Genomic DNA, 24,537 nt, shown 5'->3' on the forward strand with positions numbered 1-24,537 from the left:
TTTTGGGGCCGACCGCGGCGTTTCGGGGCGGAAATGGTGATTTTTGCTAACGAGCCCGATCTGCTCTTTTTCTCCCCAATTTTGGCCCTCGTTGCCCAAACCTGGCGCGTTTGACGCCTTTTTGCGTTCATTTTCCCTTTCCCACCCATTTTGAGCCAAACCGCTGGGTTTTGGTGGCCGTTTCTCCTCGAGTTGGGTTTGTCGGGGTTTTTTTTGGGCTGAATCGCTGAAATTTTCCTTCATTTTGGGGCGAAAACCCGAATTTCCCTTCGTTTTGGGGCGCGAAAGCCGTTTGACCCCAAACCCGCTCCCTTTTGCCCCAAAACCGTTTCCTTCCCCCCCGCGGGTGACGTCGGCGTTGGGAGAATTATTTAATTTGTAAATAATGTATAAATTTTTCATAGCTTGATTGTAAATACGGCACAATAAAGGTTGCAAGTAAAGGTTGGCGCTTGGTCCTCCACCAAGATGGCGGTCGGCCGCTCTAGGCCTCTCCTACCGTCTCTATGGTCCCTTTCGCTGTGTTTCTCCGAGCGCCGCTTGGCCGCTCTGATCCGTCTTCCTCCCGGCGTCTCTATGGTTCTGGGTCCTCCGGGCCGCTTCGTGGCTTTGGAAGCGAACCCGGAAGTCTCTATGGTGCAGCCCGCGTTGCTGCGGCTCCTCCAGGCCGACAGGCGGCGCTGCAGCCCCCCCGCCGCCGCTCTGGCCCTGTCACCGCCTCCTCGCTGGCTTCCTCATCCGGGTCCCCGGTGGGAGGCGGGAGCGCGATGGCGGCCGAAGGAGCGGAGGCAGCGGCGGCCACGGGCGGGAACGGGAGCGGGAGCGGGAACGGGAGCGGGAGCGGGGGCGGCAGCACCGACCCCCCCGGTGAGCGAGGGCGGGGCGGGGGGGGAGGGGGGCTGGGGGGGGGGGGGATTTTGGGGGGTTGGGGGCACAATGCGGGGGACCCTGCCCGGGTTTATGGGACCCCCCCCCACCCATGGAATCGCCCATGTATGAAAACCCCCCACTATGGGACCCCCCCACCCATGGAATCTCCCATCTATGGGAACCCCCCCCACCAAGGGACCCCCCCCACTACGGGATCCCCTCATTTCTGGGACCCCCCAGCCATGGGACCCCCCCAACCCATTGGACCCCCCACCCATGGAATCGCCCATGTACGGGAACCCCCCACCATGGGATTCCCCACCACCCTGGGACCCCCACCCTTGGGACCCCCCCTACCCATGGAATCGCCCATATATGAAAACCCCCTACTGTGGGACCCCCCCTTCCACCATTGGATCCCCCCACCCCTGGGACCCCCCCACCCATGGAATCTCCCATCTATGGGAACCCCCCACCAAGGGACCCCCCCACTATGGGATCCCCTCTTTTCTGGGACCCCCCAGCCATGGAATCTCCCATGTACGGGAACCCCTGTCCCCCCCATCCCCCCCAATTAACGCCACCTCCTCATCCCCCCCCAGCCCCCCTGTCCGAGCCGCCCCCCCCCGCCCCCCTCCCCTCCCCCCCCCCTCCACAGCCGATCCCGGAGCCACCGCCGCCCCCCAACCCCCCCAGAGCTGCAACGGCGCTGCCGCCGCCCCCCCCGAGGAGCCGCCCCCCCAGGAGCTGCCGCAGGAGCCCCCCCAGGAGCCCCCGCAGGAGCCGCCCCCCCAGGAGCCCCCCCAGGAGCCCCAGGGGCCCCCCCAGGAGCCGCCGCTGCCCCCCGAGCTGGAGAAGCTGTGGCAGGCGGCTCAGAGCAACCCCCACGACTTCAGCGCCTGGACCGAGCTGCTGGCGCTCGTGGAGCAGGAGGTGACTGCAGCTCGTTAGCGCTTCCTCGTTAACACGCAGCTCATTAGGGCCTTGGGTGGTTAACCCAGAGCTTGTTAGGGCTGCCCGAGTTAACCTGCTGCTCGTTAGGGCCTTGGGTAGTTAACCTGCTGCTCGTTAGGGCTTCGTAATTAACCTGCTGCTCGTTAGGGCCTTGGGTAGTTAACCTGCTGCTCGTTAGGGCTTCGTAATTAACCTGCTGCTCGTTAGGGCTTCGTAATTAACCTGCTGCTCGTTAGGGCTTCGTAATTAACCTGCTGCTCGTTAGGGCTTTGTAATTAACCCACAGCTTGTTAGGGCTGCTGGAATTAACCTGCAGCTCGTTAGGGCCTTGGGTAGTTAAGCTGCTGCTCATTAGGGCTTCATAATTAACCTGCTGCTCGTTAGGGCTTTGTAATTAACCCACAGCTTGTTAGGGCTGCCCGAGTTAACCTGCAGCTCATTAGGGCCTTGGGTAGTTAAGCTGCTGCTCATTCGGGCTGCGGTAGTTAACCCACAGCTTGTTAGGGCTTGGTAATTAACACAGAGCTTGTTTGGGCCCTGTTTAAACCTTCATTAAACCCAGCTCAAATCTATGGTCCCGTTAAAAGCTTCGTTAAACCCAGCCCAAGTCTATGGCCCCATTAAAACCTTTGTTAAACCCAGCTCAAGTCTATGGCCTAGTTTAAATCTTCATTAAACCCAGCTCAAGTCTATGGCCTAGTGTAAACAGTCATTAAACCCAGCTCAAATCTACGTCCCCATCAAAACCTCTGTTAATCCCAGCTTAAACCCGCGGCCCCACTGAAACCGCAGTGCGAACCCCCCAGAACCCTCCCTCCCGGAGCCGCTTCCCGCAGCCTCAATCCCGCTCTAATTAGGGCCCTAACGAGCAGCGGGGGGGGGGGCGCGGAGCGGGGCTCCGGGGTGACCGCGCTGTCCGTCCGTCGGTCCCGACCGCGTCCGTGTGTCCGCAGAACCAGCTGGGGGCCGCCCGCCGCGCCTTCGACGGCTTCTTCGCTCACTACCCCTACTGCTACGGCTACTGGAAGAAATACGCGGACATGGAGCGGCGCCTGGGGGGCGACCAGCGCGCGCAGGAGGCCGGTGGGGCCGGGGGGGCGGGGGGGCGGGGGGGCGGGGTCACCCCCCTCGGGGGGCGGGTGGGGGTTTGGGGGGGTCCCTGTGCAGTTATTGGGGTGTCCCCCCCACTAGGACCCTCCTTGGGGGTCCCTGTGCAGTTATTGGGGTGCTACCCCCTTGCTTTGCCCTGTTTGCAATGAGGCAATGGGGCTCTTAGGGGTCCCTGTGCTATTTGGGGGTCTCCCCCCCACTGGGACCCCCCTGGGGGATCTGGGGGTTCCCTGTGCTGTTATTGGGGTGTCCCCCCCTTGCTTTGCCCTGTTTGCAATGAGGCAATGGGGCTCTTAGGGGTCCCTGTGCTATTTGGGGGGGTCCCTGTGCTACTTTGGGGGGGTCAGCCCCCTGCTCCCCCAGGTTTTGGGCAGACAGGGACATTCTGGGGCTCTCTGTGTTATTTTTGGGGCTCCTTACGCTGTTTTTGGGGCTCCCCGCGCTGGTTTTGGGCTCAGTTTTCCCGCCCAAACGCTGTTTCCTCAGCACTCCCGCCCATTTCCTGCCCATTTCCCGCCTGTTTCCTGCTTGGTTTCCACCCATTTCCTGCCCACTTCCCACGCGTTTCCCACTCATTTCCCGCTCGTTTTCTGCCCGTTTCCCGCCCATTTTCCACCCCGTTCCGGGTGACGTTTCCCGGTGCCGTTTGGGGCTGTTGGGGATGTTCCGGGTGTTGTTTCCGGGTGTTGTTTCCAGGTGTTTGAGCGCGGTCTCCCATCCATTCCGGGTGACGTTTCCCGGTGCCGTTTGGGGGTGTTTGGGTTGTTTTGGGTGTTTCCAGGTGTTTGAGCGCGGTCTCCATTCCGGGTGACGTTTCCCGGTGCTGTGCGGGGCTGTTGGTGACGTTCCGGGTGTTGTTTCCGGGTGTTTGAGCGCGGTCTCCATTCCGGGTGACGTTTCCCGGTGCCGTTTGGGGGTGTTGGTGACGTTCCGGGTGTTGTTTCCGGGTGTTTGCGCGCGGTCTCCATTCCGGGTGACGTTTCCCGGTGCCGTGTGGGGCTGTTGGTGACGTTCCGGGTGTTGTTTCCGGGTGTTTGAGCGCGGTCTCCATTCCGGGTGACGTTTCCCGGTGCCGTGTGGGGCTGTTGGTGACGTTCCGGGTGTTGTTTCCGGGTGTTTGAGCGCGGTCTCCATTCCGGGTGACGTTTCCCGGTGCCGTGCGGGGCTGTTGGTGACGTTCCGGGTGTTGTTTCCGGGTGTTTGAGCGCGGTCTCCATTCCGGGTGACGTTTCCCGGTGCCGTGCGGGGCTGTTGGTGACGTTCCGGGTGTTGTTTCCGGGTGTTTGAGCGCGGTCTCCATTCCGGGTGACGTTTCCCGGTGCCGTGCGGGGCTGTTGGTGACGTTCCGGGTGTTGTTTCCGGGTGTTTGAGCGCGGTCTCCATTCCGGGTGACGTTTCCCGGAGCCGTGCGGGGCTGTTGGTGACGTTCCGGGTGTTGTTTCCGGGTGTTTGAGCGCGGTCTCCATTCCGGGTGACGTTTCCCGGTGCCGTGCGGGGCTGTTGGTGACGTTCCGGGTGTTGTTTCCAGGTGTTTGAGCGCGGTCTCCAGTCCATCCCGCTCAGCATGGACCTGTGGATCCACTACATCTCCTTCCTGCAGAGCTCGCTGGACATGAGCCGCCCCGAGGCCGCGCCGCGGATACGGGGGTGAGCACGGGGGTCCCCAAACGTGTGACACCGCCTGTGTCCCCAAATGTGTGACACTGTGTCCCCAGATGTGTGTGACACCGCCTGTGTCCCCAAATGTGTGACACTGTGTCCCCAGATGTGTGTGACACTGTCTGTGTCCCCAAATGTGTGACACTGTGTCCCCAAATGTGTGACACTGCCTGTGTCCCCAAATGTGTGACACTGTGTCCCCAGATGTGTGACACTGTGTCCCCAGATGTGTGACACTGTGTCCCCAGATGTGTGTGACACCGCCTGTGTCCCCAAATGTGTGACACTGTGTCCCCAAACGTGTGACACCGCCTGTGTCCCCAAATGTGTGACACTGTGTCCCCAGATGTGTGTGACACCGCCTGTGTCCCCAAATGTGTGACACTGTGTTCCCAGATGTGTGACACCGCCTGTGTCCCCAAATGTGTGACACTGTGTCCCCAAACGTGTGACACTGCCTGTGTCCCCAAATGTGTGACACTGTGTCCCCAAACGTGTGACACTGTCTGTGTCCCCAAATGTGTGACACTGTGTCCCCAGATGTGTGTGACACCGCCTGTGTCCCCAAATGTGTGACACTGTGTCCCCAAACGTGTGACACTGCCTGTGTCCCCAAACGTGTGACACCGCCTGTGTCCCCAAATGTGTGACACTGCCTGTGTCCCCAAATGTGTGACACCGCCTGTGTCCCCAAACGTGTGACACTGTGTCCCCAAATGTGTGACACTGTGTCCCCAGATGTGTGTGACACTGCACCACGGATATGGGGTGAGGACGGGGGTCCCCCAATGTGTGACACCGCCTGTGTCCCCAAATGTGTGACACTGTGTCCCCAAATGTGTGACACTGCCTGTGTCCCCAAATGTGTGACACTGTGTCCCCAAATGTGTGACACTGCCTGTGTCCCCAAATGTGTGACACTGTGTCCCCAAATGTGTGACACTGTGTCCCCAGATGTGTGTGACACTGCACCATGGATTTGGGGTAAGGACGGGGGTCCCCCAATGTGTGACACTGCCTGTGTCCCCAGATGCGTGACACAGTGTCTGTCTGTCCGCAGCGTGACCCGTGTCTGTCTGTCCCCGGGGTGTGACACGGTGTCCGTCTGTCCCACGGTGTGACCTGTGTCTGTGTGTCCTGCAGCGTGATCCGTGGTTGTCTGTCCGTCTGCAGGGTGTGACGTCCGTCTGTCTGTCCGCAGGGTGCGATGTCTGTCTGTCTGTCCATGTGTCTGTCCGCAGGGTGTTGGAGGCGGCGGTGGCGGTGTGACCCGTGTCTGTCTGTCTGTCCCGCAGTGTGACCCACGTCTGTCTGTCTGTCCATCCATAGGGTGTGACCCATGTCTGTCCGTCTGTCCGTCCGTAGAGTGTTCAAGGCGGTGGTGGCGGTGTGACCCATGTCTGTCTGTCCCGCAGTGTGACCTGTGTCCGTCTGTCCTTAGGGTGTTCAAGGTGGTGGTGGTGGCTGGGCTGGACACCCCAGTGTCCCGCGGTGTGACCCGTGTCTGTCTGTCTGTCTGTCCGTGTGTCCCGCGGTGTGACCCGTCCATCTGTCTGTGTCAGTCCATGTGTCCCGTGGTGTGACCCGTGTCTGTCTGTCTGTCCCACGATGTGCTGTCCGTGTGTCCGTCCGTAGGGTGTTCGAGGTGGTGGTGGCGGCCGGGCTGGACACCCCAGTGTCCTGTGGTGTGACCCCTGTCTGTCTGTCCGTGTGTCCCGCGGTGTGACCCGTGTCCGTCCGTCCGTCTGTCCCACGATGTGCTGTCCGTGTGTCCGTCCGCAGGGTGTTCGAGGCGGCGGTGGCGGCGGCCGGCCTGGACACCCCAGTGTCCTGCAGTGTGACCCCTGTCCGTCCGTCTGTCCCCCGGCGTGACGTCCGTGTGTCCGTCCTTAGGGTGTTCGAGGCGGCGGTGGCGGCGGCCGGCCTGGATTTCCGCTCGGACAAGCTGTGGGAGCTGTACGTGGAGTGGGAGCGCGAGCAGGGGGAGCTGCGCGCCGTGACGGCCATCTACGACCGCGTGCTGTCCATCCCCACGCAGCTCTACGGCCAGCACTGGGAGCGGTGAGAATCGGGGAGAAATACAGCCGAAACGGGAAAAAACGGGCCAAAAACGGCCAAAAACGGGCAAAAACGGGCCAAAAACGGCCAAAAACGGGCCAGAAACGGGCAGGAACGGGCTAAAAATGGGCAGAAACGGGCAGGAAGGGGCCAGAAACGGGCAGGAACGCTGCCCATCCCCACACAGCTCTACAGCAGCACTGGGAGCCCTGAGGAGAAAATGGGGTGAAAACGGGAAAATGGGCAATAATGGGCCAAAACCAGGCAAAAACGGGCCAGAAACGGGCAAGAAATGGGCAGAAACGGGCCAGAAACGGGCAGAAACGGGCCAGAAATGGGCAGAAACGGGCCAGAAATGGGCCAGAAATGGCCAGGAACGCTGCCCATCCCCACACAGCTCTACAGCCAGCACTGGGAGTGGTGAGAATCGGGGAGAAATCCGCCCGAAACGGGAAAAACGGCAAAGAACGGCCAAAAACGGGCCAAAAACGGCCAAAAACGGGCCAAAAACAGCCAGGAAGGGGCAAGAAATGGGCAGAAACGGGTAGAAAATGGGCAGAAACGGGCCAGAAACGGGCAGGAACGCTGCCCATCCCCACACAGCTCTACAGCAGCACTGGGAGCGGTGAGAACCGGGGAGAAATCCGCCCGAAACGGGAAAAAACGGCAAAAAATGGCCAAAAACGGGCCAAAACCGGCCAAAAACGGGCCAAAAATGGGCAGAAATGGGCAGGAACACTGCCCATCCCCACACAGCTCTACAGCAGCACTGAGAGCCGTGAGGAGAAAATGGGGTGAAAACGGGGGAAACGGGCAAAAACGGGCCAAAAACGGGAAAAAACGGCCAAAAAATGACCAGAAATGGGCAAAAAATGGGCAAAAACGGGCCAAAAATGGGCAGAAACGGGCAGGAACGCTGCCCGTCCCCACACAGCTCTACAGCAGCACTGGGAGCGGTGAGGAGAAAATGGGGTGAAAACGGGGGAAAACGGGCAAAAACCGGGGTGAAATGGGCCTTGTTTGGGAAGTGAGGTAAAAACGTGAGGTAAAGTGGCTCTCAGGGGAAAGAAAATGGGGGAAAATGGGCTTTTGGGGGAAAACATGAGGTGAAACGTGAGGGAAATGGCGGGAAAATGACCCCACAGAAAGTGACGGGAACATCCTGGCACCATTTTGTGCCCATTTTTGCTCATTTTCCCCCATTTGCCCCCCATTTCCAAGCACCACGTCCTCCAGCACCCCAGGTCCCTCCCGCCCCCCATTTTGTGCCCGTTTTTGCCCATTTTCCCCTATTTTTGCCCCATTTTCCCCAGGTTCAAGGACCACATCCTCCAGCACCCCAGGTCCATCCCACTCCCCATTTTGTGCCCATTTTTGCCCATTTCTGCCCCATTTTCCCCCATTTTCCCCCCATTTCCAAGCATCACGTCCTCCAGCACCCCAGGTCCATCCCACCCCCCATTTTGTGCCCGTTTTTGCCCATTTTCCCCTATTTTTGCCCCATTTTCCCCAGATTCAAGGACCACATCCTCCAGCACCCCAGGTCCCTCCCACCCCCCATTTTGTGCCCGTTTCTGCCCATTTTCCCCCATTTTCCCCCCATTTCCAAGCATCACGTCCTCCAGCACCCCAGGTCCATCCCGCCCCCCATTTTGTGCCCATTTCTGCCCCATTTTCCCCCATTTTCCCCATTTCCAAGGACCACGTCCTCCAGCACCCCAGGTCCCTCCCACCCCCCATTTTGTGCCCATTTCTGCCCATTTTCCCCCATTTTCCCCCCATTTCCAAGCACCACGTCCTCCAGCACCCCAGGTCCCTCCCACCCCCCATTTTGTGCCCGTTTCTGCCCCATTTTCCCCCATTTTCCCCCCATTTCCAAGCACCACGTCCTCCAGCACCCCAGGTCCCTCCCACCCCCCATTTTGTGCCCATTTCTGCCCATTTTCCCCCATTTTCCCCCCATTTCCAAGCACCACGTCCTCCAGCACCCCAGGTCCATCCCGCCCCCCATTTTGTGCCCATTTTTGCCCATTTTCCCCAATTTTTCCCCCATTTCCAAGCACCACGTCCTCCAGCACCCCAGGTCCATCCCACCCCCCATTTTGTGCCCGTTTCTGCCCATTTTCCCCCATTTTCCCCCCATTTCCAAGCATCACGTCCTCCAGCACCCCAGGTCCCTCCCGCCCCCCATTTTGTGCCCGTTTTTGCCCATTTTCCCCTATTTTTCCCCCATTTTCCCCAGGTTCAAGGACCACATCCTCCAGCACCCCAGGTCCATCCCACCCCCCATTTTGTGCCCGTTTTTGCCCATTTTCCCCTATTTTTCCCTGATTTTCCCCATTTCCAAGGACCACGTCCTCCAGCACCCCAGGTCCCTCCCACCCCCCATTTTGTGCCCGTTTCTGCCCCATTTTCCCCCATTTTCCCCCATTTCCAAGCACCACGTCCTCCAGCCCCCCCGGTCCCTCCCGGCCCCCACTTTTGCCCATTTCCCCCGTTCTCGCCCCGTTTCCAGGTTCAAGGAGCACGTCCACCAGCACCCCCCCAAGGACATCCTGTCCCCCGAGGAGCTGCTCTGGGTGCGCTCCAAGCTCTCCGCCGAGCCCCCCAAGGCGCCGGAGCCGCCCGAGCCCCCCAAGGCGCCGGAGCCGCCCCCCAAGGAGCCCCCGCAGACCGAGGGGGGCGCCCAGGTACCCTCCTCCCTCTTTTTGGGTCATTTTGGGGCGAAAATCCAAGTGTTTCCATGGGGAAGATCCACATTTCTGTGCGGAACCATTCACTCACGTTTCACCCTTTAAATGTTCAAGTTTTACCCCAAAATGAACGTTTACATGAAGATCAAGAATAGCCAAACAATTTTGGGGTCCCCCAGTGTCCCCATATAAAAACCCAGGGGATTTTGGGGTGGTTTTCGTTGCAAAACTCAATATTTTAATAACTTGGAGCTCTGAAAACGTTCAGTTATTCCCAGGATACGTTTGCTGCTGTTTCTGGGTTTAAATAGCGAAGTTTTACCCCAAAATGAGCGGTTCTATGAGGATAAATAACAGTAAAAGAGTTCTGGGGTCCCCCCGTTTCCCTGTGGGGGTGTTGGGGTCCCCCCCCCCATCAAAAGTGGCTTTTGGGGGGTGTTTTGTGGCGCAAAACCAAAGGGTTTGGTACCTCCCAGCTCTAAAATGGGCGGTTTGTGCTGTAAATGGTGATGGGGGTTTGGGGACCCCCCCGTACCCCTTTGGGGACCCCCCCGTGCCCCCTTTATGGACCCCCCCATGCCCCCTTTGGGGACCCCCCGCCCCGTACTCCCCCCCCCACCTTGTGGACCCCCCCGTACCCCCCCGGCCCCCTTTGTGGACCCCCCCATACCCTTTGGGGACCCCCCCCATACCCTTTGGGGACCCCCCCTTAGTGACCCCCGAGACCCCCCCATACCCCCTTTTGTGACCCCCCCCATACCCCCTGTGAGCCCCCTATATCCCTCTGTGACCCCCACTTTGGGGACCCCCCCCGTACCCCTCTGTGACCCCCCCGTACCCCCATTTGGCTGCAGGAAGAGCCGGAGCCGGATCAGGAGCAGATCCGGGAGCTGGTGATCTCCCTTTGTGACCCCCCCCGTACCCCTGTGACCCCCCCGTACCCCCTGTTAACCCCTCTTTGGGGACCCCCCTGTACCCCTGTGACCCCCCTGTACCCCCATTTGGCTGCAGGAAGAGCCGGAGCCGGATCAGGAGCGGATCCGGGAGCTGGTGATCTCCCTTTGTGACCCCCCCTGTACCCCTGTGACCCCCCCGTACCCCCATTTGGCTGCAGGAAGAGCCGGAGCCGGATCAGGAGCGGATCCGGGAGCTGGTGATCTCCCTTTGTGACCCCCCCGTACCCCTGTGACCCCCCCGTACCCCCATTTGGCTGCAGGAAGAGCCGGAGCCGGATCAGGAGCGGATCCGCGAGCTGGTGATCTCCATGCGGCAGCAGATCCACGCGCACAACGAGGCCGAGGTCGGCAAGCGCTGGAGCTTCGAGGACGGGGTGAGGGACGCCCCCATGCACCCCCAGTTCACCCCCATTCACCCCCATTCACCCCCAGTTCACCCCCAGTTCACCCCCAGTTCACCCCCAGTTCATCCCCAGTTCACCCCCATGCACCCCCAGTTCACCCGCAGTTCACCCCCAGTTCACCCCCAGTTCACCCCCACTTCGCCCCACTTCACCCCCAATTCACCCCCAGTTCACCCCCAGTTCACCCCCAATTCACCCCCATTTCACCCCCAATTTACCCCTTTGCACCCCCCAGTTCACCCCCATTCACCCCCAGTTCACCCCCAGTTCACCCCCAGTTCACCCCTTTGCACCCCCACTTCACCCCCATTCACCCCCAGTTCACCCCCAGTTTCTCCCCCAATTCCTCCAGTTTTTATCCCCCCAATTTCCCCCCAATTTCCCCCCCATTTCCAGCCCCTGCACCCCATTAATCCGGATTAAACACCCCAATTCCCACGTGAAATCACTGGAGCCCCAGTCCCCCCATTTCCAACCCCTGCACCCCATTAATCCGGATTAAACACCCCAATTCCCACGTGAAAACACTGGAGCCCCAGTCCCCCCATTTCCAACCCCTTCACCCCATTAATCCGGATTAAACACCCCAATTCCCACCCGAACCTGCTCCAACCCCCCTGGTCTGTCCCGTCCCCCATTTCTGAGCCTGCCCCCCGTTAATCCAGATCAAGCGCCCCTATTTCCACGTGAAGCCGCTGGAGCCCCATTGTCCCCATTTCCAACCCCTGCACCCCATTAATCCGGATTAAACACCCCAATTCCCACCCGAACCTGCTCCAACCCCCCCGCCCTGTCCCGTCCCCCATTTCTGAGCCTGCCCCCCGTTAATCCAGATCAAGCGCCCCTATTTCCACGTGAAGCCGCTGGAGCGGGCGCAGCTGCGGAACTGGCGCGAGTACCTGGACTGGGAGCTGAGCGGGGGGAACCACGACCGCTGCATCGTGCTCTTCGAGCGCTGCGTCATCGCCTGCGCCCTCTACGAGGAGTTCTGGGTCAAGGTGAGCCCAAAATCCCAGGAATTCACCCCAAAACGCGCCCCCAGCGCTGCGTCATCGCCTGCGCGCTCTACGAGGAGTTCTGGGTCAAGGTGAGCCCCAAATCCCGGGAATTCACCCCAAAACGCGCCCCCAGCGCTGCGTCATCGCCTGCGCGCTCTACGAGGAGTTCTGGGTCAAGGTGAGCCCCAAATCCCGGGAATTCACCCCAAAACGCGCCCCCAGCGCTGCGTCATCGCCTGCGCGCTCTACGAGGAGTTCTGGGTCAAGGTGAGCCCCAAATCCCCCCGATTTCACCCCAAAACGCGCCCAAAACCACCCCAAAATGCACCCCCAGTGCCACGTGATCATGTATGTGCTGTATGAGGAGTTCTGGGTCAAGGTGAGCCCCAAATCCCCCCGATTTCACCCCAAAATGCGCCCCCAGCACCGCGTCATCGCCTGTGCCCTCTATGAGGAGTTCTGGGTCAAGGTGAGCCCCAAAAACCCTTGAATTCACCCCAAAACCGCCCCAAAACGCACCCCCAGTGCCACGTGATCATGTATGCGCTGTATGAGGAGTTCTGGGTCAAGGTGAGCCCCAAATCCCCCCGATTTCACCCCAAAACGCGCCCCCAGCGCCGCGTGATCATGTATGTGCTGTATGAGGAGTTCTGGGTCAAGGGGAGCCCCAAACCCTGGGAATTCACCCCAAAACGCGCCCCCAGCGCCGCGTGATCGCCTGTGCCCTCTATGAGGAGTTGTGGGTCAAGGTGAGCCCCAAAATCCCCCCGATTTTGCCCCAAAACACACCCAAAACCACCCCAAAATGCACCCCCAGTGTTGTGTGATCGCCTGCACCCTCTATGAGGAGTTCTGGGTCAAGGTGAGCCCCAAATCCACCAGAATTCACCCCAAAACGCACCCCAAAACACCCCAAAATGCACCCCCAGTGCCACTTGATTGTGTATGCACTGTATGAGGAGTTCTGGGTCAAGGGGAGCCCCAAATCCCGGGAATTCACCCCAAAACGCGCCCCCAGCGCCGCGTGATCCCCTGTGCCCTCTATGAGGAGTTCTGGGTCAAGGTGAGCCCCAAATCCCCGATTTCACCCCAAAACGCGCCCAAAGTTCAGCACGTGGCCCCAGATCGGAGCCGTTCCGGATCCAGGAGAGCTGGGGGGTTTTGGGTGATTTCTGATGGATTTTGGGTGATTTCTGATGGATTTTGGCCGATTTTGGGTCGATTTTTGTGCGATTCAGTCCATTGGGTTCCTGGAGCCACAGAGTGGGGATTTGGGGGCATTTTGGGGTGGTTTTGATGGATTTTGGGGTTAATTTCCCTCTATTTCAGTACATTTGGTTCCTGGAGCTGCAGAGCTTGGATCGGGGTGATTTCTGATGGATTTTGGGGTTGATTTTGGGCTCATTTTGGGCTCATTTCCCTGTATTTCAGTCCATGCGGTTCCTGGAGCCGCAGAGCCTGGATTTGGGGGGATTTATGATGCATTTCTGATGGATTTTGGGACATTTTTGGCTCATTTTGGGCTCATTGCTCCCTGTTTTTCAGTCCATGTGGTTCCTGGAGCCGCAGAGCCTGGATTTGGGGGGATTTATGATGCATTTCCGATGGATTTTGGCTCATTTTTGGCTCATTTTGGGCTCATTTCTCCCTGTTTTTCAGTCCATGTGGTTCCTGGAGCCGCAGAGCGCGGCTTTGGGGGGATTTTGGGGTAATTTTGCTGTATTTTTGGGTGATTTTGGGCTCATTTCTCTCTGTATCACAGTCCAGCTGCTTCCTGGAGCCGCAGAGCGCGGCTTGGGGTGATTTCTGATGGATTTTGGGCTCATTTTGGGCTCATTTTGGGCTCATTTTGCTCTGTTTCAGTCCATTCGGTTCCCGGAGCCGCAGAGCGCGGCTTGGGGCGACTTCTGATGCATTTCTGAGGCATTTATGACGTATTTTTGGGTTCATTTCCCTGTATCTCAGTCCATTCGGTTCCTGGAGCCACAGAGCGTGGATTTGGGTGATTCCTGATGGATTTTGGGCTCATTTTGGGCTCATTTTGCTCTGTTTTAGTCCATTCGGTTCCCGGAGCTGCAGAGCGCAGCTTGGGGTGATTCCTGCTGCATTTCTGATGGATTTGGGGTGATTTTGGGCTCATTTTGGGCTCATTTTGCTCTGTTTCAGTCCATTCGGTTCCCGGAGCCGCAGAGCGCGGCTTGGGGCGACTTCTGATGCATTTCTGAGACATTTATGACGTATTTTTGGGTTCATTTCCCTGTATTTCAGTCCATTTGGTTCCTGGAGCTGCAGAGCGCAGCTTGGGGCGACTTCTGATGCATTTCTGATGGATTTGGGGTGATTTTGGGCTCATTTTGGGCTCATTTTGCTCTGTTTTAGTACACTCACGTTCCTGGAGCCGCAGAGCACGGCTTGGGGTGATTCCTGATGGATTTTGGGCTCATTTTGCTCTGTTTCAGTCCATTCGGTTCCCGGAGCCGCAGAGCGCGGCTTGGGGCGACTTCTGATGCATTTCTGGCACATTTGGAATGTATTTTTGGGTTCATTTCCCTGTATCTCAGTCCATTCGGTTCCCGGAGGCGCAGAGCGCGGCTCGGGGTGCTTCCTGCTGCACTTCCGATGGATTTGGGGTGACTCGGGCTCCTTTCCCCGTTCCACCCCCTTCCCGGAGGCGCAGAGCGCGGCTTGGGGCGCCTCCCGAGGGCTCCGGGCCGGCCCGGGGGTGTTTTGGGGCGCTCTGTGCGTATTTGGGGCTGATCCGGGGCGGTGGGCCCGTTCCCGCAGTACATCCGCTTCCTGGAGCCGCAGAGCGTGCCCGGCGCCCGCAGCGTGTTCCAGAGGGCCTGCGGGTACCACCTGCCCCGCAAGCCCAGCCTCCACCTGCTCTGGGCCGCCTTCGAGGAGAAGCACGGTGAGGGGGGGGGTGGTTTGGGGGGGGGGGGGGACCCCAGTTCCCCTGTTCCTCCCGTTCGGGCCCCAGCCCCCCCCACTTCCCCCCCCATTCTTCCCCAATGCTTTAGGACCCCCCCCCAACACCCCCCGTGGTTCAACCCACACCCCCCGCTGACCTCCTGATGCCTCCACGGAGCCCCCAGGACCCCCAGCACCCCCCCAGGACCCCCAATGCCCCCCCAGGACCCCCAATGCCCCCCCAGGACCCCCAGCACCCCCCCAGGACCTGAGACCCCCCCAGGACCCCCAAACCCCCTAAAGACCCCCCCGATGCTTCCAGGGACCCCCATAGACCCCTGTGACGCCCCCATAGACCCCTGGGACACCCCATAGACCCCCACAGACCCCCGTGACCCCCATTCCCCCCCAGGTAACCCCGAGGAGTCGCGGCGCATCCTGCGCAGCCTGGAGGCGGCGGTGCAACCCAGACCCATAGACCCCCATAGACCCCCATAGACCCCCGTGACACCCCATAGACCCCTGGGACACCCCATAGACCCCCATAGACCCCTTTTCCCCCCATTCCCCCCAGGTAACCCCGAGGAGTCGCGGCGCATCCTGCGCAGCCTGGAGGCGGCGGTGCAACCCAGACCCATAGACCCCCATAGACCCTCCTGACCCCCATAGACCCCTGGGACACCCCATAGACCCCTGAGATACCCCATAGACCCCTGGGACACCCCATAGACCCCCATAGACCCCTGGGACACCCCATAGACCCCTGAGATACCCCATAGACCCCTGGGACACCCCATAGACCCCCATAGAACCCCATAGACCCCCGTGACACCCCATAGACCCCCATAGACCCCTTTCCCCCCATTCCCCCCAGGTAACCCCGAGGAGTCGCGGCGCATCCTGCGCAGCCTGGAGGCGGCGGTGCAACCCAGACCCATAGACCCCCATAGACCCCTGGGACACCCCATAGACCCCCATAGACCCTCCTGACCCCCATAGACCCCCGGGACACCCCATAGACCCCCATAGACCCCTGGGACACCCCATAGACCCCACAGAACCCCTGGGACACCCCATAGACCCCCATAGACCCCTTTCCCCCCATTCCCCCCAGGTAACCCCGAGGAGTCGCGGCGCATCCTGCGCAGCCTGGAGGCGGCGGTGCCCGGCCTGGCCATGGTGCGGCTGCGCCGGGTGAGCCTGGAGCGGCGCCTGGGCGACCTGGAGGCGGCGGAGCGGCTGCTGCGCGAGGCCATGCTGGCCCACCAGGGGCTGCCGCTCGCCTCCTTCTTCGCCATCAAGCTGGCCCGGCAGGCGGGCAAGGTGCAGCGCAACCTGGGCAAGGCCCGCCGCGTGCTGCTGGACGCGCTCGACAAGGAGCCGGTGAGGAACCAGCTTAACGAGGGGCTTAATGAGCCGCCTCATTAATGGGGGAGCCGGCATTAATGGGGGAGCTCTCATTAATGGGGGAGCCGTCATTAATTGGGGAGCCATCATTAATTGGGGGGAATGGGCGGCAAGGTGCAGCGCAACCTGGGCAAGGCCCCCTGGGTGCTGCTGGACGCGCTGGACAAGGAGCCGGTGAGCACGGGGCTTAACGAGGGGCTTAATGAGCCGCGTCATTAATGGGGGAGCCGTCATTAATGGGGGAGCCGTCATTAATGGGGGAGCGCTCATTAATGGGGGAATGGGTGGCAAGGTGCAGCCAACCTGGGCAAGGCCCCCTGGGTGCTGCTGGACGCGCTCGACAAGGAGCCGGTGAGCACTGGGCTTAACGAGGGGCTTAATGAGCCGCGTCATTAATGGGGGAGCCGTCATTAATGGGGGAGCTCTCATTAATGGGGGGAGCCCTCATTAATTGGGGGAGCTCTCATTAATGGGGGAGCTCTCATTAATGGGGGAGCCATCATTAATGGGGGAATGGGCGGCAAGGTGCAGCCAACCTGGGCAAGGCCCCCTGGGTGCTGCTGGACGCGCTCGACAAGGAGCCGGTGGGGAATGAGCTTAATGAGCGGCTTAATGAGCTGTGTCATTAATGGGGGAGCTCTCATTAATGGGGGAGCGCTCATTAATGGGGGAGTCGTCATTTATGGGGGAGCTCTCATTAATGGGGGAGCCATCATTAATTGGGGGGAATGGGCGGCAAGGTGCAGCCAACCTGGGCAAGGCCCCCTGGGTGCTGCTGGACGCGCTCGACAAGGAGCCGGTGGGGAATGAGCTTAATGAGCGGCTTAATGAGCTGTGTCATTAATGGGGGAGCTCTCATTAATGGGGGAGCTCTCATTAATGGGGGAGCCGGCATTAATGGGGGAGCTCTCATTAATGGGGGAGCCGTCATTAATTGGGGAGCCATCATTAATTGGGGGGAATGGGCGGCAAGGTGCAGCCAACCTGGGCAAGGCCCCCTGGGTGCTGCTGGACGCGCTCGACAAGGAGCCGGTGGGGAATGAGCTTAATGAGCGGCCTAACGAACCCCCTGTAGTGACCCTCAGGGACCCCCAAATCCCTCAGGGACCCCCAAACCCCTTTAGTGACCCTCAGAGACCCCCAAACCCCTCAGGGACCCCCAACCCCCTTTAGTGACCCTCAGGACCCCCCAAACCCCTCAGGGACCCCCAACCCCCCTTAGTGACCCTCAGGGACCCCCAAACCCCTCAGGGACCCCCAGACCCCCTCGGTGACCCCCAGACCTCATTAGTGACCCTCAGGACCCCCCTGAGCCCCCTCAGTGACCCCCAACCCCCATTGGTGACCATCACTGACCCCCAACCCCCCTTAGTGACCCTCAGGACCCCCCAAACCCCTCAGGGACCCCCAAACCTCTCAGTGACCCCCAAACCCCTCAGTGATCCCCAGAGCCCCTCGGTGACCCCCAGCCCCCTTTCGGGACCCCCAGTGACCCCCGTTTCCCCCAGGACAACGCGCGGCTCCACGCCAACCTCCTGGAGCTGGAGTTCGGGGCCGACGTGCGGCAGAACGAGGGGAACACGCTGCGCTGCCTGGAGCGGGCGCTGCGCTCGCCCCTGGCGCCCGACGCCAAGCTGCTCTTCTCCCAGCGCCGCCTCGAGTTCCTCGAGGACTTCGGCTCCAGCATCCACAGGTTTGGGAAGAACACCCCCACAGGGACCCGCTGACCCCCCCGTACACCCCCCAAAAACCCCCCCAAAATTGGGAAAACACCCCAAAATGGGCTGCCCATCCCCAGCCCCTCAGTGCTGACTCAAGGTCCTCGAGGAGTTCGGCTCCAGCATCCACAGGTTTGGGGAGAACACCCCCAGAGGGACCCGCTGACCCCCCCGTACACCCCTCAAAAACCCCCCCAAAATTGAGAAAACACCCCAAAATGGGCTGCCCACCCCCCAACCCTGAGTGCTGACTCGAGTTCCTGGAGCACTTTGGCTCCAGCATCCACAGGTTTGGGGGAGCACACCCTGAGAGTCCCCCCCCCACTGACCCCCCCGTACACCCCCCAAAACACCCAGAAAATGCCCCAAAAGGGGCCACCCCCCCACCGCCCCCCCAGCACCACTTGAAGTTCCTCAAGAACTTTGGCTCCAGCATCCACAATTTTGGGGGTAAAAACCACAGGAAAACGCCCCAAAAGGGGCCACCCCCCCCACTAACCCCCCCTGTCCCCAAAATAACAATAAGCCCCCCCAAAATTGACCCCCCCCCCCATTGCAGCCTGCTGACCGCCTACGACGACCACCAGCGCATCCTCAAGCAGCACGCGGCGCGCAAGCGGGCGCTGGAGAACGGGTGAGACCCCCCCCAAGCCCCCCCCCGCCCCCCCCTTTGTCCCATTCCCCCCCATTGTTGCTTTTGCCCGATTTGCGCTGATTTTGCCCCGTTCTCCCCAGCTCGGAGGAGCCGGACGACAAGCGGCTCCGGCCCGATGACCCCTCCCTGCTCACCCCCCTCGGCCTCTCGGGGGGGGACGGGGGGGGCAACCCCTCCTACAGCTACTGGTACCAGGTATGGGGGGCACTGGGGACACTGGGGGGCACTGGGAGGACCTGGGGGGCACTGGGAGGAAACTGGGAAGAATTGGGGGGGAACTGGGAAGTATTGGGGGGCACTGAAAGGAACTGGGGACACTTGGGGGGGCACTGGGAGGAACTGGGGGGGCAGTGGGAGGTACTGGGGGGCACTGGGAAGAACTGGGGACACTGGGGGGGCACTGGTAGGAACCTGGGGGGGCCACTGGGAGGAACTGGGGGGGCACTGGGAGAAATTGGGGGGCACTGAGAACTGGGGACACTGGGGGGGGCACTGGGAGGAACCTGGGGGGGGGCACTGGAAGGAACTGGGGGACACTGGGGGGAATTGGGGGGCACTGGGGGGAATTGGGGGGCACTGGGGGTCCCCCCCTGACCCCCCTGCCCCCCCAGCACGGCTATGGCTACAACTACCAGACCCCCTGGAACTACAACCAGTACTACGGGCAGAGCTGAGCCGGCCCCCCCAATTAACACCCCCAATTAACACCCAATTAACACCCCCCAATCACCACCCCCCAATCGCCACCCCGCCTGCCCCCTCCCCCGTGTAAATAAAGCGGCGGCAGCGCAGCCCCACACGCGTTTAATTGGGTCTGGGGGGGTTACATGGGGGGGTTTCGGGGTCCCCCCCGTTTTGGGGGGCGCTAGAAGCCCCGGAGCAGCAGCCACTGGCGCAGCTGCGCCCCCCAGTGCCCCCCCAGGCGCAGCGTCCCCGTCACCTCGTTCACCTGCACGCGCGGCTCCGGCCCCCCCGGGCCCCCCAGGAACGCACACAGGTCCCGAGCCAGCGCCTGCGGAGGGGGGGGGTCAGCGCCCCAAAAACACCCCAAAAACCCCCCCAAAAACACCCCATGGACCCCCCCAGGAACGCACGCAGGTCCAGTGCCTGTGGGGAGGGGGGGTCAGCACCCCAAACCCCCCCACACCCCCAAAATCCCCCTACACCCCAAAACCCCCATCCCCAAACCCCCCCCCCCATGGTATCTCAAGAACCCCCCACCCCCAAATCCTCCTGTGCCCCAAACCCCCCCCCGTACCCCAAACCACCCCCATGCTCCCCCCAGACCCCAACCCCCCCCGTACCCCAACCCCCCCCGCACTCCAACCCCCCCCGCACCCCCAAGCCCATGTACCCTGACCCCCTGTACCAACCCCCCTGTACCCCAAAACCACCCCCATGCTCCCCCCAGACGCCAACCCCCCCGTACCCCAACCCCCCATATCCCAAACCCCCCATGCTCCCCCATACCCCAGACCCCCCTGTACCCCAAACCCCCCTGCACCCCAAACCCCCCATACTCCAAACCCCCCCTGCACCCCAAATTGCCCCCCATACCCCAAACCCCTCCTGCACCCCAAATCACCCCAACCCCCCCCGTCCCCCAGACCCCCCTGTTCCCCACCCCCCCGTACCCCAAACCCCCCCGTCCCCCAGACCCCCCTGTTCCCCACCCCCCCCCCTGTTCCCCAGCCCCCCCGTCCCCCACCCCCCCCGTACCTGCAGGTCCCCCTGCGCCCCCCTGAGCTCCGTCAGGCGCCGCCGCCCGTCCCCCCCCCTCAGGTACACGGGCAGGTTGTGGAACCGGGACCGGCGCACGAAGTACGGGAGACCCGGGGGGGGCCCTGGGGGGCAAACACCGCGGGGGGGCAATTAACACCGCGGGGGGGGCAATTACCCCCCAGTGCTAATTACCCCTTGGGGGGTAAACCCCTCTTGGAGCCGCAAGTGTTCCCCTTGTTGCCCCCCAGGGGTGAATCCCCCCACCCCCCAAGGGGTGAATCCCCCCCATTGGTCCCGGGGGGGGCTCTGACCTGCGGGGGGGCTCCAGCCCGAGGGGGCGGGCGCGGGGGGGCGCGGGGGGGGCGCGGGCACGCGGGTCGGGGGCAGCAGCCGCTCCACCAACGCGAACTCCGCCGTGGATTCTTCAAACTGGGGGGGGGCGGGCGCCCCCGGGGGGGTCTGCGGGGGGAGGGGGGGGAGCACACAGGGTGCGGCAGCACCCCCCCAAATCACTCTCAGACCCCCCAAATCCCCCAGATCCCTCCAAATCACCCTCAGCTTTTCCCCCCCCAGACCCCCTCAGCTCTTCCCCCCCCATCTCAGGACCCCCCCAGATCCCCCTCAGCTTCCCCCCCACCTCAGGACCCCCCCAAATCCCACTCAGTTCTCCCCCCCCCCACCTCAGGACCCCCCCAAATCCCACTCAGTTCTCCCCCCCCCACCTCAGGACCCTCCCAAATCCCACTCAGTTCTCCCCCCCCCACCTCAGGACCCCCCCAAATCCCACTCAGTTCTCCCCCCCCCACCTCAGGACCCCCCAAATCCCACTCAGTTCTCCCCCCCCATCTCAGGACCCCCCAAACCCCCAGCTCCCCCACCCCCCCATCTCAGGACCCCCCAAACCCCCTCAGCTCTCCCCCCCCCAATCTCCAGACCCCCCCAAACCCCCCAGATCCCCCAAACCCCCCCAGCTCCCCCTCATCTCTTCCCCCCCATCTCAGGACCCCCCCAAAACCCCCTCAAACACCCCCAGATCCCTCCCCCTACAGGCGCCCCCCCACAAGAAGCCCCCAACTCCCCCCACACCCCCCAGGACCCCCCAAATCCTTCCCCCCCCACACTTATAGACCCCCCCCCTCACCTTGACCCCCCTCATCCCCATCCGCACGCTCCCGCTCAGCTCCCGCAGCCGCCTCCCCAGCGCCGCCATCTTGGCCGCGTCCCCCCCCTCCCCGCTTTGCGTGCGTACGTACGTACGCGTGACGTCAGCGCGCCGGCGCGTGCGAGGCCCCGCCCTTTCCGCGCCAGCCGCCGCCGCCTGAGGAGCCGCTGAGGTGAGAGCGGGAAAACGGGGGGAAAATGGGGGGATTTGGGGGGTCCAGGGGGGGCTGGAGGGGTCGGGGGGAGCCCTAAGGGGGCGCTGAGGGGGTTTGGGGGCGTCCGAGAGGATTTGGGGGACCCGGGGGGTTATTGGGAGTCTGGGAGGCCTTGCGGGTGGGGGGGCGGGGGAATCCTGAGGGGAAACTGAGGGGAAATTGGGGGCGCTGAGGGGAAATGGGGGTCTGGGGGGGTCCTGAGGGGATTTGAGGGGTCTGGGGGGTTCGTGAGGGGATTTGGGGAGTCCGCGGTTTATTGGGGGGTCTGGGGAGTTATTGGGGGGGCGGGGAGGCCTTAGGGGGATCCTGGGGGGGGGGTGGAGGGCTCAGGGGATCATTGGGGGAGCCCTGAGGGGATTTGGGGGTCCGGGGGGGTCATTGGGAGAACCCGGGGGGTCTGGGGGGGACCTGAAGGGGACAAAAGGGACGAATGGAGGCGCTGGGGGGGGGGGCGGCCGGTTCCCCCCCCGTGCTGTCCCGGCCCTTGGTCCCCAGGTCCCTTTGTCCCCAGGGCCCTTTGCCAGGGGCCAAAGTCCTTGTGGGCGGGGAGGGGCTGGGAAACACCCCCCCCCGACCAATTTCAGCCCAGTCGATGCAATCCACCCCCCCCAACAAAACACAGCCCAGTCGATCCAATCCACCCCCCCCAACAAAACACAGCCCAGTCGATCCAATCCACCCCCCCAACAAAACACAGCCCAGTCGATCCAATCCACCCCCCCCAACAAAACACAGCCCAGTCGATCCAATCCACCCCCCCCAACAAAACACAGCCCAGTCGATCCAATCCACCCCCCCAACAAAACACAGCCCAGTCGATCCAATCCACCCCCCCCAACAAAACACAGCCCAGTCGATCCAATCCACCCCCCCCAACAAAACACAGCCCAGTCGATCCAATCCACCCCCCCCAACAAAACACAGCCCAGTCGATCCAATCCACCCCCCCCAACAAAACACAGCCCAGTCGATCCAATCCACCCCCCCAACAAAACACAGCCCAGTCGATCCAATCCACCCCAATGATTCCACCCCCCGCAACAAAACACACCCCGGAGAACCCAAACACCCCCAATAAATCCAATACCCCCCAATAAATCCACCCCCTCAATAAATCCAAACACCCCCCCAATAAATTCACCCCCCAAATAAATTCACCTCCCCCACCAATTAATGCACCCCCCCATAAATCCAATCCGCCCCTCAATAAATTGAATCCCCCCCCATCATTTGAATCCCCCCCAGTCAATCCAGTGCCCCCCCAATAAATCCAACCCCCCCAATCAATCCAACCCCCCCCCAATCAATCCAATCCCCCCCATCAATCCAACTCCTCCCAATCAATTCAATGCCCCCCCAATAAATCGAATCCCCCCAATAAATCCAAACCCCAAATCTACCCCCAATACATCTAATCCCCCCCATCAGTCCAATCCCCCCCAATAAATCCAATACCCGCAATATACCCCCCCCCCCCAGAATAAATCCCTATTCCCCACATTTCCCCCCAAACAATTCCAGCCCCTCAAAACCCCTGCAGACGCCACCCCCCCTTTTCCTGGGGTTCCCTGCTTTTCCTGGGGTTCCCCCCTTTCCCTGGGGGTCCCCCCTTTGAAGGGGTCACCCCCTAACCCCCCTGTGCCCCCCCAGCCCAAAATGCAGCTGTTCATCCGCGCCCAGTCCCTGCACACCCTCCAGGTCTCGGGCACCGAGACCGTCGCCCAACTCAAGGTGAGTCCTGCGCCCAGTTCGGGGTGTCCCCCCCCAATTGAACCCATTTTTGGGTGTCACCCCCCATCGCCTGTGTCCCCCCCAGGAGCGCGTGGCGGCTCTGCCGGGCGCCCCCCCCGCCGAGGAGCAGGTTCTGCTGTTCGCCGGGACCCCCCTGGACGATGAGAACGTGGTGGGACAGACCCCCCCGCTCCCCGAATTCGCCACCCTGGACGTCACCACCCGCCTGCTGGGGGGTGCGTGTCCCCCTTCGTTACCCCCCCACCTAATTAGGCTCATTAACCACCCGCACCCCCCATAACACCACATTTCCCCCCAGGGAAGGTCCACGGCTCGCTCGCCCGCGCCGGCAAAGTGAGGGGCCAGACCCCCAAGGTGAGTTTTTGGGGGTCCCACCCCATTTTTAACACTTTCCTCACCCTTTGTGGGTGCTCCCACATTATTCCCCCCCCCTAATTTTTTGGGGACCCCCCCTTTTGCAGGTGGCGAAGCAGGAGAAGAAGAAGAAGAAGACGGGGCGCGCCAAGCGGCGCATGCAGTACAACCGGCGCTTCGTCAACGTGGTGCCCGGCTTCGGCAAGAAGAAGGGGCCCAACGCCAACTCCTGAGCGAGTAAACGGCGGAAGCGGGGCCGCTCGCCCCTTTTCGCCTCTTTCGGGGCTCTTTTTGGGTTCTTTTCTGGTGGTTTTTAGCGTTTTTGGTTCGGGTTTTGTAGGGTTTGGGGCGTCCTGAAGTGCTCGTGGTTCCGAGGAGCGGAAAGGGCCGAGCGCTGGCGGAAATACCCGAGTGGCGCCGAGGGAGGGGCGGGGCGAGCCGAGCGCGGCCGGAAAGAGCCGAAGTGGGAGGGCGGGAGGAGCCGAGCGCGACCGGAAAGAGCCGAAGTGGGGCCGGAAAGAGCCGAAGTGGGGGGGCGGGAGGAGCCGAGCGCGACCGGAAAGAGCCGAAGTGGGGCCGGAAAGAGCCGAGTGAGGCCGGAAAGAGCCGAAGTGGGAGGGCGGGAGGAGCTGAACGAGGCCGGAAAGAGCCGAAGTGGGAGGGCGGGAGGAGCCGAGCGAGGCCGGAAAGAGCCGAAGCGAGGTGGGGGGGTGGAGACTAAACGTGAAAGGATCGGGGCTGTTTTCGCCTCTTTTTTGGGCTGTTTTCGGTTCTTTTTCGCCCCTTTTTGGGCTCTTTTCACCTTTTTGGGCTCTTTTCGCCTCTTTTTGGGCTCTTTTCTGGGTGTTTTTAGCGTTTTTGTTGGAGGTTTTGTCGGCTTTGGGTGGGGTCCCGAGGCGTTAATGGGGTGAAAAGCTTGACGGGGGGGGGTTGAGGCGGGT

At 61.7% G+C, this 24,537-nt stretch overlaps 3 protein-coding genes across 3 annotated transcripts; 2 read left to right on the forward strand and 1 right to left on the reverse strand.

Moving 5' to 3' along the window:
• Positions 1-767: 767 nt before the first annotated feature.
• On the forward strand, positions 768-19,189 carry LOC139826253 (pre-mRNA-processing factor 39-like). Its single transcript, XM_071801444.1, has 14 exons — positions 768-877; positions 1,395-1,803; positions 2,778-2,903; positions 4,463-4,581; positions 6,487-6,654; positions 9,167-9,341; positions 10,561-10,674; positions 11,538-11,702; positions 14,487-14,613; positions 15,727-15,995; positions 17,528-17,712; positions 18,297-18,371; positions 18,473-18,587; positions 19,004-19,189. Exons 1-14 carry the CDS (start codon positions 768-770, stop codon positions 19,064-19,066), a joined length of 2,220 nt encoding a protein of 739 aa, XP_071657545.1. The 3' UTR covers positions 19,067-19,189.
• On the reverse strand, positions 19,181-21,372 carry MRPL49 (mitochondrial ribosomal protein L49). The gene is made up of 4 exons (XM_071801436.1): positions 21,256-21,372; positions 20,426-20,573; positions 20,112-20,236; positions 19,181-19,404 (listed from the first exon to the last, which is right to left on the reverse strand). Exons 1-4 carry the CDS (start codon positions 21,322-21,324, stop codon positions 19,258-19,260), a joined length of 489 nt encoding a protein of 162 aa, XP_071657537.1. The 5' UTR covers positions 21,325-21,372; the 3' UTR covers positions 19,181-19,257.
• FAU (FAU ubiquitin like and ribosomal protein S30 fusion) lies at positions 21,328-23,884 on the forward strand. The gene is made up of 5 exons (XM_071801437.1): positions 21,328-21,448; positions 23,141-23,221; positions 23,307-23,457; positions 23,541-23,596; positions 23,704-23,884. Exons 2-5 carry the CDS (start codon positions 23,147-23,149, stop codon positions 23,827-23,829), a joined length of 408 nt encoding a protein of 135 aa, XP_071657538.1. The 5' UTR covers positions 21,328-21,448; positions 23,141-23,146; the 3' UTR covers positions 23,830-23,884.
• The last annotated feature ends 653 nt before the right edge of the window (positions 23,885-24,537 follow it).

This window comes from Patagioenas fasciata, chromosome 39 (genome assembly GCF_037038585.1).
Source record: "Patagioenas fasciata isolate bPatFas1 chromosome 39, bPatFas1.hap1, whole genome shotgun sequence".
Lineage (NCBI taxonomy): Eukaryota > Metazoa > Chordata > Aves > Columbiformes > Columbidae > Patagioenas > Patagioenas fasciata.